Genomic DNA, 12,475 nt, shown 5'->3' on the forward strand with positions numbered 1-12,475 from the left:
ATAAAAAGGCGCTTCTACCTAAAACCGATTGAAGATTTCTGCCTACTTCCGAAGACTAACATGGTAAACTCCATACAACCACACCTTTTGAAATGTAAGAACTGCTTCACTCTAGAAATATGTAGGTGTGATACCTAAATGTCGAATAGTACAGGATCTATCACCTTATAAATACGTTTTATGAAAAAATGTTTTTAAGTTAAATTATATCCTCAAAGGACTTTTTGCGTCTTCACGTTTAATAATTTATCCGTAGTTTCTGACTGACTTTATGTACAAATATTTTAAAATTTACTTAATTGGCTACATGAAACATAAGCTCTATATAAGCATGCATATAATTCGCCAAGTACGAGTCGAACTCGCACATGGAGGTTTCCATACCACCAAATGTTCATTATTTTTACTTATTTTTATTCATTTTATTATTTTCAACAATACTTAGTCATATGACATAACAATAGATGGCGTTGGGGTGATGGTGGTGGTGTTGGTACTTGGCGAATTATTAAATTTAATAACCGAGATATAAATGAGTTATTTTCTTAATCAGTTTTGAGGATTACATTTATAATCTCAATTAAATTTACTTTATAACAATTTCATTAGGCAGAAGTTAATTAAAATTCGTAGTGATGTTAGACCTAAATTAAATCTGAGTTCGCTCGTAACTATGTACTCAGGCAGCTGAATTTGTACACAACAATCAATGTCAAAAAAGTTTCCACTAAAAGTCAAAGTTAAACGATAGAGATTCTACTCGTACTAAGTCTAATTTTACGGCCCATTATTTGTAAAAGAAATTTCAAAGTTAATTTGAACTAAAATATTATAATAAAACTCACTACTTAAAATATATCCGACATATGTAAAAATCCATCAAGTCATATGGACAGCAAGACGTGCCAAAGAATGAGACACACATACAACTTTAACCAATACGGAAATAAATGGTTCTACTGAATACTCACAATTTTAATATTATATATAACATTTCATGTTTCTTCTATATTGCTTCGCTTGGAATGTCATCAAAATACAACACTTCCATCACATCAAGAATCGTAACGAGAAATGTTCCTCAAATGTTAAGTGTTATATTATTTACTTCCTCGTTTATCTCGTGAACGGGGAAACATTACGTGTTGAAGTGAAAACATCTGCTTACAAGGTGCTCAGAACACTCGTTGAGAGATTTCACTTCGATCCTAACGATGAATTTTGCAGGTATTGAGTTATATTTGTCACAGTTGAATGTTAAGAAGTGTTTGGAAAATATTGTAGCTTTTCTTCTTAGAGTTCCGTACTTAAGAGGTAAAACGCACAGGGCTCTATCTTCTGAACCGTAATAGATAGACACTTGAAATTTTACAGAGAATTATAGCGGCGGCCGCTATACAACAAATAAAAATAGCGTGCAAATAAGTGATGATCGTCATATAAGAAACCGCTATTTTTTGGCGTCTTTATTGCCTTTTTTATTGAACCGTAACAGGTAAACAGTTCAAATTTTCACATTGCATTTACGTCTATAAGTGCTATGATCACATATACTATAAAAAAATAAATGAAAATTTGGTAATACCGAGATTGTAAGCTATTTCGATTCACACTTGGCCAAGTTTTTGGGTATACAAGTATACATAATTATACAATAAAAGAAACGAAGAAGTACGCAGTTTACAACCTGTAATTGTATTTCTAGTACTGAATCTATAAATAAGAAAGCTTGCTAAATTTCCCTCCTAATGGATACACGGGTGAGCAAGTAAACGATAAAACGACGTGTTAAATCTCGCTGTAAATGATAAATTAGATGTAACACATTCCCCACTTTACATCCATTTAGATTTACTTCGACGAATTGAATTACGATTCTGTGCTTCGGCAATAAATTTATTATAGCCCAAATGTTACCCGCTAACCTTTAGGGGCTGATAAATTATAAATGCCATTCTATAAATTTGATTAAAATTATATCTTGTTTTCGTCTTAATAAATTTTAATGTAATTTATCATCGTGGCTTATAGTCTCATCTTTTCGTTATTTTGTGTAATAATATTAATATTTTGCTTATTATAAACCTTGATGACACAATCTTTAGATAAATATGCGATGTAGACGTTTCTGTAGTGAAGTCACTCCTAAGTGCCTTTACCAGAGGCCAGACAATGTCAAGAGTATTTAATTTAAGGATTATATTTTCCCTATATATTTTCACATTGTATGTGGCAGTGAGCTTGATTTACGAATATAAGTACGGTCAGTACTTAGTTTAATACATAAATCAATTAAAATGAGAAATAAGATGGCCGTTTTTTACACAAGTCAGCCAGTATTCACACTCTTTCACTGAAACCCAATAACCGCTTCACGCTAGAAACAAGTGTGTCATTGGTTGAAGATTACTGGTTCTACTGTATCTGAAATATTTTTCATACAATTTTGAAATTAAAAGCAGTGCACTTTGCTTTCTTTAATTTCTTTACGCCAAAGTCCTATGTAACACATAATTTTAGCATATAGCACTAGATTGTAACACTTTTGTAATGTTTACTTTTGGTTTATTTGATTTATGGTTGTTTGTTCAATAAAAATGCAGTTTTTGAATGCATAAAAAATAAGGGCATAGACAAAAAAGTAAACATGCGTTTTTTACATCGAGTCAGGTATCTGCAACTGCGACTAGCATTAAAAAATATTTCAATCAACATTTGTATTCCAAAACTATTATATCTATTCTCTAATAAAAAACCCAATAATCGACGAAATTGAAATTATATTTCATTTCTTCAGTCCGAAGCCAGTTGGGAGCATTCAAATTGTTTTAATATAAACCAATAAAATTGACGGCATTTTGATGTTAAAGCTACCTTCGGGTATTATCCTAAGTGCCACCATTACCTGAACGACTGGGCGCTTAGCGGAATGGTTTGAAATGAACGGGATTTTTCTGAATGGTGAGATAATATTGCGACGCGAGGTCACTGACGTCGCATTACCTTATGTTGAACGGATTCGTAATAAAATCTTAGGGGCGTTACACATTTTACAATGTACGATTGTACAATGAAATTGAAATATTTGGCGTGCTACAGGGTTCATACTATTTCTCTCGCCATAACTTTTGTAATCAACAAGTGCCCGCGTAATGGTGTTGGCCAAAAAAATGATTCCTTCTCTACTGTGGATGGACTTAACTAAATAAGGAAAGAAACCATCACATATCAGAGAGTAACACAGGAGGAGCTGCCAATAGAGCGTCGCGTTTAAGTGATCTCTTCTCCTTTTCCAGCTATTTCTAAAGAGTTCTACATATTGATAAGTCTTTGTGTTGCCGCAAATAAGACTAAAGAGTATCCAAAGTTGATTGCAACAGTTAATTACACTTATCCATTAGCAATATTGACCACGCAACATTAGTGCATCCAATTCCTACTTTTTGCTCATAAATTATCATTAAGATACATGATATTTGAAAAATATTGGGAAAACCGATTTGTAATCAAAATTTTGTTTACGGGCGAAAAACATTAATGTATCAAAGAAATTTTAAACAGAATAATATCCATCATTTTCTAACACTTTTTGTCACTGTTAGAAAATGATGGAAATTATTTTCTTGATTAGCATGAAACATTTAATCTTTATTTTTTTGCACGCTAACAAAATTTTGATTACTTATCGGGTTTTCATTACATTGCAAAGTGAAATGGTCTCATTCGTCATACAATAAGAATCCCCAATACAAAAATGAAAGATCTGATAAAGTTTTTTGAATAAACTGAATTAAACCTTGTTTTTCTTTTGCAGGAAACTTGGGAAGATGAAGCTCTGTACATATTTGCTTCTGAGTTTCTTGGGTAAGTTTTTATTTATGTTTGTAATTTTTTACGAATTTTCATTTTACGTTAAGAACTTTTACTTCCTATTGTGTTATTGAGTTTGTGTAGAACTTGATTTCAAAAGAAATGACCGATTGAGGGTATTCAGTTCACTTGATTGCAGTTATAAATCATGAATATTTGCACCTACCCAACTACTATTACCAACTACGAAAAATTCCAAATGCCTATGCTTAGCTATATTCCTAGATACCTATCTTCCTTTTCCCCTCTACCTACATATCTACATACCTACTTACTTACCTACCAAAAGCTATATCTTACATTTATGAGATTACAGATATATATGACGACGTATTTCTTATTTTAGATTCGCTATTAATGTCAATAGACAGTAGTGTCCTCTTAACTAGAACATTCTTAGAACACATTTTCACAATAAATAGACGTAAGAATAAGGAAGAAATCCTTGGGGTTACAAAGTCCCTTGAAACAGTACCGTCCTGAAGTAGTTACATAAGACTGCGAGGAAGCTACAAGGGGAGCAGTGTGCGTTCTATCTCACACTTTTGGGTCAAGCCGCGCTCTGTAAGTTACCTCACATTGCAGTTTTGTCTCAGTCATAATTGGGTCGAGTTTGGACTGTTACATATTCGTCTGACTCCTTTTTTTTAAGGGTAAATGTGATTGAAATACATTTGAATAAATGTAGGATTAAGATGGAAACATCGAGAAAAAAAAATTGATACAAGTTTTTTTTATGAGATTGAAGTAGCAACAAGCATGCGGTCGACCGATGGTAACTAGTCACTACTACCTATGGACATCCGTAACTAACTCCATAAATAGTACAGGAGTTTCATCTGAAGCAGACTGAAGCTCATGTGTTCCAAATCCTAGGGAGTTACATGATCACATAATAGTCAGACAGAATCCACATCTTTCCAGTGAAACATAAGAACTAGTGTACACTAGAAAAGGGTGTGGAGGTGATAGCTCCCGATTTAACCATTCTGGTTCTATTTAGGTATATTCACTATTTTATGATGAAGTTCTAGAAATTACTAGTACAATACCCGACTGCATCATAACTTCTACTGTAGAATCCCTATTTACTTCACGTACACACATGTATGTGGATATGAGTTATACGTATGCCAATACACGTCCAACGTAAGTTGGCAAATAAGGGAACATAGCAAACACGTGCTTTCGCCCAGCTGTCGGCTTTTGAGTCACACATCAAAGGATTCAAATATTTACGTCACCGTCCACATCTATAAGGGCTTCAGCTGACATGTTACTTCAGCATCAATGATCGACGATTTAGCTGCTATTTAGAAGCTAGATATAGCGTTACTAGACTACTCACCGTACAAGTTTTAGGGTCAATCATAGATATTTTTTGGAGGAATTAATGGTATTGGTCAAAGCCTACTACTACTATATGTATTAGTTTCTCATTGTACAGTGGCACAGTCTACTTTGCTAACCAAGTGCAAATTACCTGAGATTGGAATCTTGGACCACTCGATTTAGATATTTGCACTTTGACCAGAGGATATCACTCTTTTAAGCTACCACTGGTTAGTAAGACTGTTTGGCGAGTAGTTGAAATTTCAATAGCCAAAGAAAACAAAATCGCGTGCAGAATAAGAATCAAGAGTAAACTGAATAAAGTAACGGTCTTGCTGATGTTTCTTCATAAAAACTGTATAATATCCGAAGTTACAAGCCCACCGCCCACAAGATCACAGTTCGGAGATTTAAGGATCTCTCGAGAGGAGGATTCAACGGCAGAATTGAGTTTGGCAGACTTTGTATCTAGTTTGCGAACATTTTGGCGAAAAAATCCCACGATACGTTTTCTTTTCTAAATGACCTTTGCTTAACGGCCTGACGAAATAACATTTCACGAAACAGGGAAGTTGAATGTCATCCCTCTGTTTGATATTGTATTGTTCAATTTTTTGGAGTTGGAATTAAAAGCAATGCGGTTCGCTTTATGGCATTGTGTTTGACGATAATGTTATACAATTGTTACGTATTGGTTTCATATTATTTCTGGTCAACTAATTATTGTTCAGCACGGTTCTGTTCTTAGAAAGAAATGGATTACGCCAAAGTCCATCGCAATGGCCACGTGCGAATTGGATGACCTCGCAAACCTTTCAGAACTGTTTGTAAATACACGGGCGTGTAGGTCGCCTCATAATGATTTATTCACTATTAGAGCAAATTAAAATCATTTACTTATACGCACATAACTTTGAAAAACAAGAGGTGCGTGCTTCGGATTTGATTCCAGTGATTGAGATGCCGAATTTCAAATTACTAGGCTTACCAAAGATGTAACATTAATATTTCATAATCCATTTAATAAGAATTTCAATATTGTCTTTATCATTACTGAGTTTATTTCCAAGATTATTTGTCCATTTCGGTCTAGCTTGAGAGTAGTAGTGTCACGCAAGACAATATGTGAAAACTACTTAATATTCAGTGCGGCATTCTATTTCGCTGGATATTTGTCCCTAAATATCGTTTTCTTAACCTATATAAATAAAAAGATAAAATTTGCATGTCATATTTTTGTGAAAAGAATAAAAAGTCTTAAGTAAACTTAGAAAAAAAATGTGTGTGTGTCAGCTACGACGCACGATTGGAGTTTACTCCTTACGAATGATAATTATGATATATATCGAATAGAAAAAAGGGTAGGTAAATGAACGCATCTGCTAAAATGATAAGAGAAACAAACATATATCTGTAATTATTCGGATTATTTATATTACTTCAATAATGCGTATTACATAAAGTATGTTACAAAATAATATAAAATAGCGCCATCTAGTGGCAAGTTTTATAAATTGTAAGTTTGCAAGTTTATCAATCTATGTATTTTGGTTCCAAATATTATAATGGTAACTTAATATAATTGTTTATATTAAAGTAAATTTTAATATAATATTATATAATTATTTATATTTAAAACAATGTTAAACGTTTTATAACTTAAAACTTAATAATTATAATTTCTTTGCCATCTATAAAATATCCTTGTTGCAATTTACGGATGAAATTTATATGAGACTCAATAAACATGTTATTTTATGTAATTTGGATTGTTTCTGAATGTTTTATAATTCTAGAATTCATTTAAAACGTATTGCTAATTTTATATAACTTATTTTGAACATAATTCATTAGCAATAATTCTGTAATAAATATTAAATAATACTGTTTTGATTTTGCCAGTTTATCGTTGATAGATGGTGCTGATCAATAATGCATCCATTTTTATAAGTTAAATTAATATATCAGTAACTTACAAAAGCCTCTTTATGTTAAAAACTTATTTTGCTAATATTATATCTTATTCAATTGCTTACTGATTTTATATGTTACTCTTCTTTAAAAACGTTCATAAAAGATTGTTAATCATATTATGGCGCCAATGTTCATATTTTTCAGTGTTTATAAATGATCAAACCTATAACTTAATTTATGCAAAAATGTAAACAAATTAGTTAATGACGTTTTAATGTTTTATATATTGCTAATTATTTTTATTGTAATAATTACTTTCATATGGGATTTGAACTTACTGTATTTTAAATTAATAAAAGCACTCTTGATTCATATTTTGGTTACCGTTACGCCTCAACTTTTCGTGTTACACTTGATTTTACTCCTCATAAAATTTCCGTACCGGGCCTTATAACTCAAATCGTTTCTTAAGGAGTAAACTCCAACAAAAAAAAATCAAAATAACAATCAAAGCAAAAAATTATATATTTTTTTTCACATTCAGGTTTTTACATTCAGGTGGACGAGCTTGCAGTCCACCTGATGGTAAGTGGCTACTCCGCCCATGGACAGATAGGATTACGTTTTACTACCTGAGGTCGGCCACAGAGGACTAAGGTTTTATTTTTTTATAATATAGGAGTAGCAGACGAGCATGCAGTCCACCTGATGGTATGTGGCTACTACCGCCCATGGACATCTGTAATCAACCCCAGATAGGATTAGATATTCCTACCTGAGGTCGGCCACAGATGCGCCGCTACTCCTGAGGACTAAGCTGGAACGCCTCGGAATAGTATGTCTCCCTTACCACACCCTTCAAAACGGAACACAGCAGCGCCTATAACTGCTGTTAGTAGGCAGAAATAGGTGTAGTGGTGGTGCCGCCGGAGTCGAACCACAAAGGGTTCTACCACATTTCAAAACCTTATTTCAGTCAAAACCGACTGTATTTTTAGTAATATAAAAGTGAGGGTCAAATCTTGCAAGTTATTATTTGTATACCAAAAATACTAAATCCCGACTATTACAATGTACGTAGGTACATATACTGACTTTAAATTCTTCGTAGACGCTCACTAAGTTACCTAGATTAACTAAGTCGTGCGTAAAACTTACAAACAGACCGCAAACTTCCCGACTGTCAGTTGCAGTGTCTGGAAGTATTTTTACGAGTGTTTTACAATTTTAGTGTATTCAGCGTTTATCGATATAAATTCTTATGTGGCATCGAATTTAAGTTAACATTAATTTTTTTATTTGGAAAAATGTAAGCTTAGATTGAAATTGATACCATAAAATGTATGATATAATAAATATTAAAAATACCTTATTCCAGTTTACCTCTGAACAAAAATTTTAATGGGTTTTTTTAGAAATCAGTTAAGTAAATATTTTCCCGAATTTTACAATTGTAAAATATTATATAACTATTAGTGTTACTTACCTTCAAAATCGTAATAGAAAAATATAACCAAAACTGGCAGATATGTCTGTAAAAAAATCTCTCTTTGCAGTAAAGAAATATAAAGTTCAAATATTTCATATTGAGAAAGGGTTTTCACTTTTTTCCAAACACGTATGCTGCATCATATGGTAAAGGTTAAACAGCTTAGCTCGTACGTATTTGTGAGATAGTTCAAATAGTTTCGTGCGTTGCGTGGGCCGGAGATTCGTTCATGAGGAAGGACCTCGGATAGTTCCGAAATAGTCGGGCTATCCCGAAAAATGCACATGAGTTAAGCCATTACCTTTACTCTGGTGTTCAAACAATCTATATATATATTTTTCAAACGTGTTCAAATTTTATGTTTTTAGAATCGATTGGCGGTATCGTTGCGTTACAAAAACATCGAGAGTCTTGGAGACTGCTGATAGAAGTGAAAATATAAAACTTTAGAAAAACAAAATATTTTTAAATAAATAAGACAGCATGTCGGTGAAGCGAACACCAAAATGTCCTCGAAAATCGCCCAAAGTACTTTTCATTTCAATAATCTCTGACCGCGAGTATAAAATGTTCAATGTTCTAACCAAACACACATGACAGATTTTCGTAGAAAATTCTTAATAACGAAATATCTTCAATAGAGTAACACTTGTGGTCAGAACGAAATAACGACAAACGCTATAAAAGGCTAATGTCAAAGAGTTCAAAAGAAATTCACTTTCTTGAACGCGAAGGAACTGCACCGAAAAATAAACTTGCAATGTCGGAAACTTATTTCCTTGCGTCTTTTGTGTGATTTTACTTCGTAAAAATATTTCGAGAGTACGATGGTAGAATTCCTCGTGGTTCAATTCTGGAAAGGCCATGGTTGCACTATTTGGTGCCTTGTAACAGGATTGTAAGAGGTGCTGTGTTCTGGTTTGAAAGATTTTTATGCGAGATATTTGACGGTGGTAGCACCCTGTGTGGCTCGACTCCGTAGGCATCACTACACCAATTTCTTCCTAATATTGTGGTAGACATATTCCCACTTCGTGCTCAGAGACTCAGAGGTCAAAAGCCACACTTAGTCTACTTATCAACAATATAAATTTTAACAATAAACAATTTAACGCTATTTAAAATAAAATAAAATAAAATAAAACTAATACAATTAACACTAAAATTTATAAATAAAATAAATGAGTCAAATCGCTGCCCCGTGGAAGTGTACCCAAGATACTAGCAGCATTACCTCGCTGAATTGACAAACTTATTAAGGTTTGGACGTAGTGGTTACCTTTGGTAGACAAACTTGTTTGCGATGCAAACTTAAAATGTCATGGCGCGGTCAAGGCTAAGTAAAATTATAATTGAAATTTTAAGCAAATGTAAATACTTAGTAGCAAACAATCGCTTAGAATTCTAGCAGCTGAGTTACAAATGTCGAGAACTCGTGTAAAATTACTTGCATTGTTACATGCAACTATGCGGGGCATGCTCGCTGTAAGTGAAATGTTACTTGTACATTATTGTTTACGAGCTCTTTGTGTTAAATCAAATAGTCAAGTTATAAAGATTTTCACCAGCGCTGTGAGTAGCTCTGAATTTTGATTATAATGGAAAATTTCAAAATTATTTCTACTTTGCAACAGATATTAAAGGTGGTAATGTCCTTCTTAGTTCAACCCGAGAGCCACCGTTGTTACAAAAAAATATTATGAAAATAACACGGGTCAACATGAAATTTGACTTTGATTGCAAAGCATTAAATTTCGGTAGTTTAGGTCGTAATAAGACGGAAAAAAAATATATGGCATGAAAAACTTTGCTTTTGTGCTTAGAAGACTGATTGAACGAAATTTTTAAAAATCTCGGATTTTAATTTTTGATTGAAAATAAAACTATTGAAATAAAAATGTTTATTATTTTTATTAAGTTTTACTATCAAATTAGCTTACAGAAAAGTGGAAAATAACTTAAAAGTGCACACTTTTACTTTTTCTTTTATGTTCATAGCTACTTTCTCTCAATAAACCCCAAATATAGTCGCCCATCATGTTTTCATTGTATTGGCCTTGATAGCGTTGTTCAAAATTCATGATGTCCTGATGGAAACGTTCTCCTTGCTCTTCGGAATAGGCTCCCATATTGTTTTTAAATTTATCCAAATGAGCATGCAGCATATGTACTTTTAATGACATCCTGCAGCCCATGGCCTTAAAATTTGTAAGCATATCCTCAACCAACTTTTCGTAGTTTTCAGCTTTATTATTAAAATGCAAAATAAATTGTAAATAACACCTGATGGTTGTTTATCACTCGGGTGCCATCTAGCGGCACAGTGTAAACGTTAAAACCCCACTCTCACCGCGCGGTCTTTTTAAAAATATTAAAATCAATTAAAATTTATGAAAAAATTGAAAAATGAGTATTATTATTATAACTATCACAAAAGCAAACTTTATACCGAAAAAAGGTATTTTCTTTTCGTTTTTGTGCATAACTAACTGGAAAATAATAGAATAAACTTTAGGACAAAGAACGAAAATTTTTTTGTAGAGTCGTGTAATTAAAGTTACGTGAAGACGGCGGGTTTCTACGGTTTGTGATATAATAATATTGTAATAGTAGCATTAGTAAATGCAAGGACGATAGACGACCATAGTTAGCCACGGCCTGAAGGAGTTATAGGATAATATAAACGAACTTGCAGGATTAATCACGATATATTACTTGGAATCTGTACACTACATTATACATACATTTAACAGACAGACTGATGAAATCAAAGAGTGACACATAGATTTATTTAAAAGTAAATTAATTTACATTGAGTTTATATATGTATCTTCAACACGGCCAATTTCAATGCTCATCCACCGTAGGTATTACATCTATGTTCCAACGGCGCATATGGGTCTGTTAGTGTAAGAGTCGAACGCATTTTATCATTCCAAATTCCAAAGTGAAAGAGAGGTCGCAACGCACTTTTGAAGTTAATGAGTCCGACACACTACTAAGAACATCATCCGCGCTTTTACAGACGATGTTCTTCCAACGGTGCGTCTATTCGAACTGATTCACATTCATCCGGGAAACCGTTATAATACACACACATGTGACGTCATAGGTCCTCACATAATTCATCTCTTCCCTACACACGAACGTGCAACGTCAGCACTATCAAGTTTTGAATTTAATATTTCAGTGCAAATTCAGCTTTCCAGATTAGAAACCGATTTTACAAAAGAGAACTACGGTTTTCGGGTATTATATATATATAATATACGGGTGTTATAACGCTACATTCATAGATCTACACTGAGTATCATGAGTGTACAACACGTACACACTACACATACACTAAGACAAAATTGACAAACACCCAGACTCAGAAAAGAAATTTATCTGACTATACCATCAGACCAAGCCAATATTGATTATAGCAGACGAGCGTGTAGTCCTCCTGATGGTAAGTGGCTACTTCTGCCTATGGACATCTGTACCCTTACCAGGAGTTTTTACGTTTCGACAAATATGACTGTTTTGGTATTTGTTTACGTATTCGCCCATACAAATTCCAATCAGCGCCCCTAGCGGATTGTGTCCGAACTAGAAAATCCTATGGGCCAATACGTAAACAAATAACAAAACAGTCATATTTGTCGAAACGTAAAAACTCCTGGTAAGGGTACTGATATCAACCACAGACAAGATTAGATTCTTACCATAGATGCGCCGCTACCCCTGAAGACTAAGTTGGAATGCTTCGGAAAAGTAAGTCTCCTTTAACACACCTATCAAACCGGAACACAACAGCGCTTAACTCTGCTGTTATTATGCAGAAATATGTGAGAAGATGATGTCACCGGAGTCGAAACACAGAGT

At 33.5% G+C, this 12,475-nt stretch overlaps 1 protein-coding gene across 1 annotated transcript in view; it reads left to right on the forward strand.

Moving 5' to 3' along the window:
* The window catches only part of Dscam4 (Down syndrome cell adhesion molecule 4), a 273,148-nt gene that overhangs the window by 63,274 nt on the left and 197,399 nt on the right, over nucleotides 1-12,475 (forward strand). The window contains exon 2 of the mRNA XM_073086430.1: nucleotides 3,815-3,864. Coding sequence (XP_072942531.1) covers nucleotides 3,815-3,864 — 50 coding nt within the window. The remainder of the gene's footprint in view (nucleotides 1-3,814; nucleotides 3,865-12,475) is intronic.

The sequence above is a fragment of the Epargyreus clarus genome, unplaced genomic scaffold, assembly GCF_041222505.1.
Source record: "Epargyreus clarus isolate Ecla_fem2 unplaced genomic scaffold, WU_Ecla_fem_2.2 ptg000024l, whole genome shotgun sequence".
NCBI lineage: Eukaryota > Metazoa > Arthropoda > Insecta > Lepidoptera > Hesperiidae > Epargyreus > Epargyreus clarus.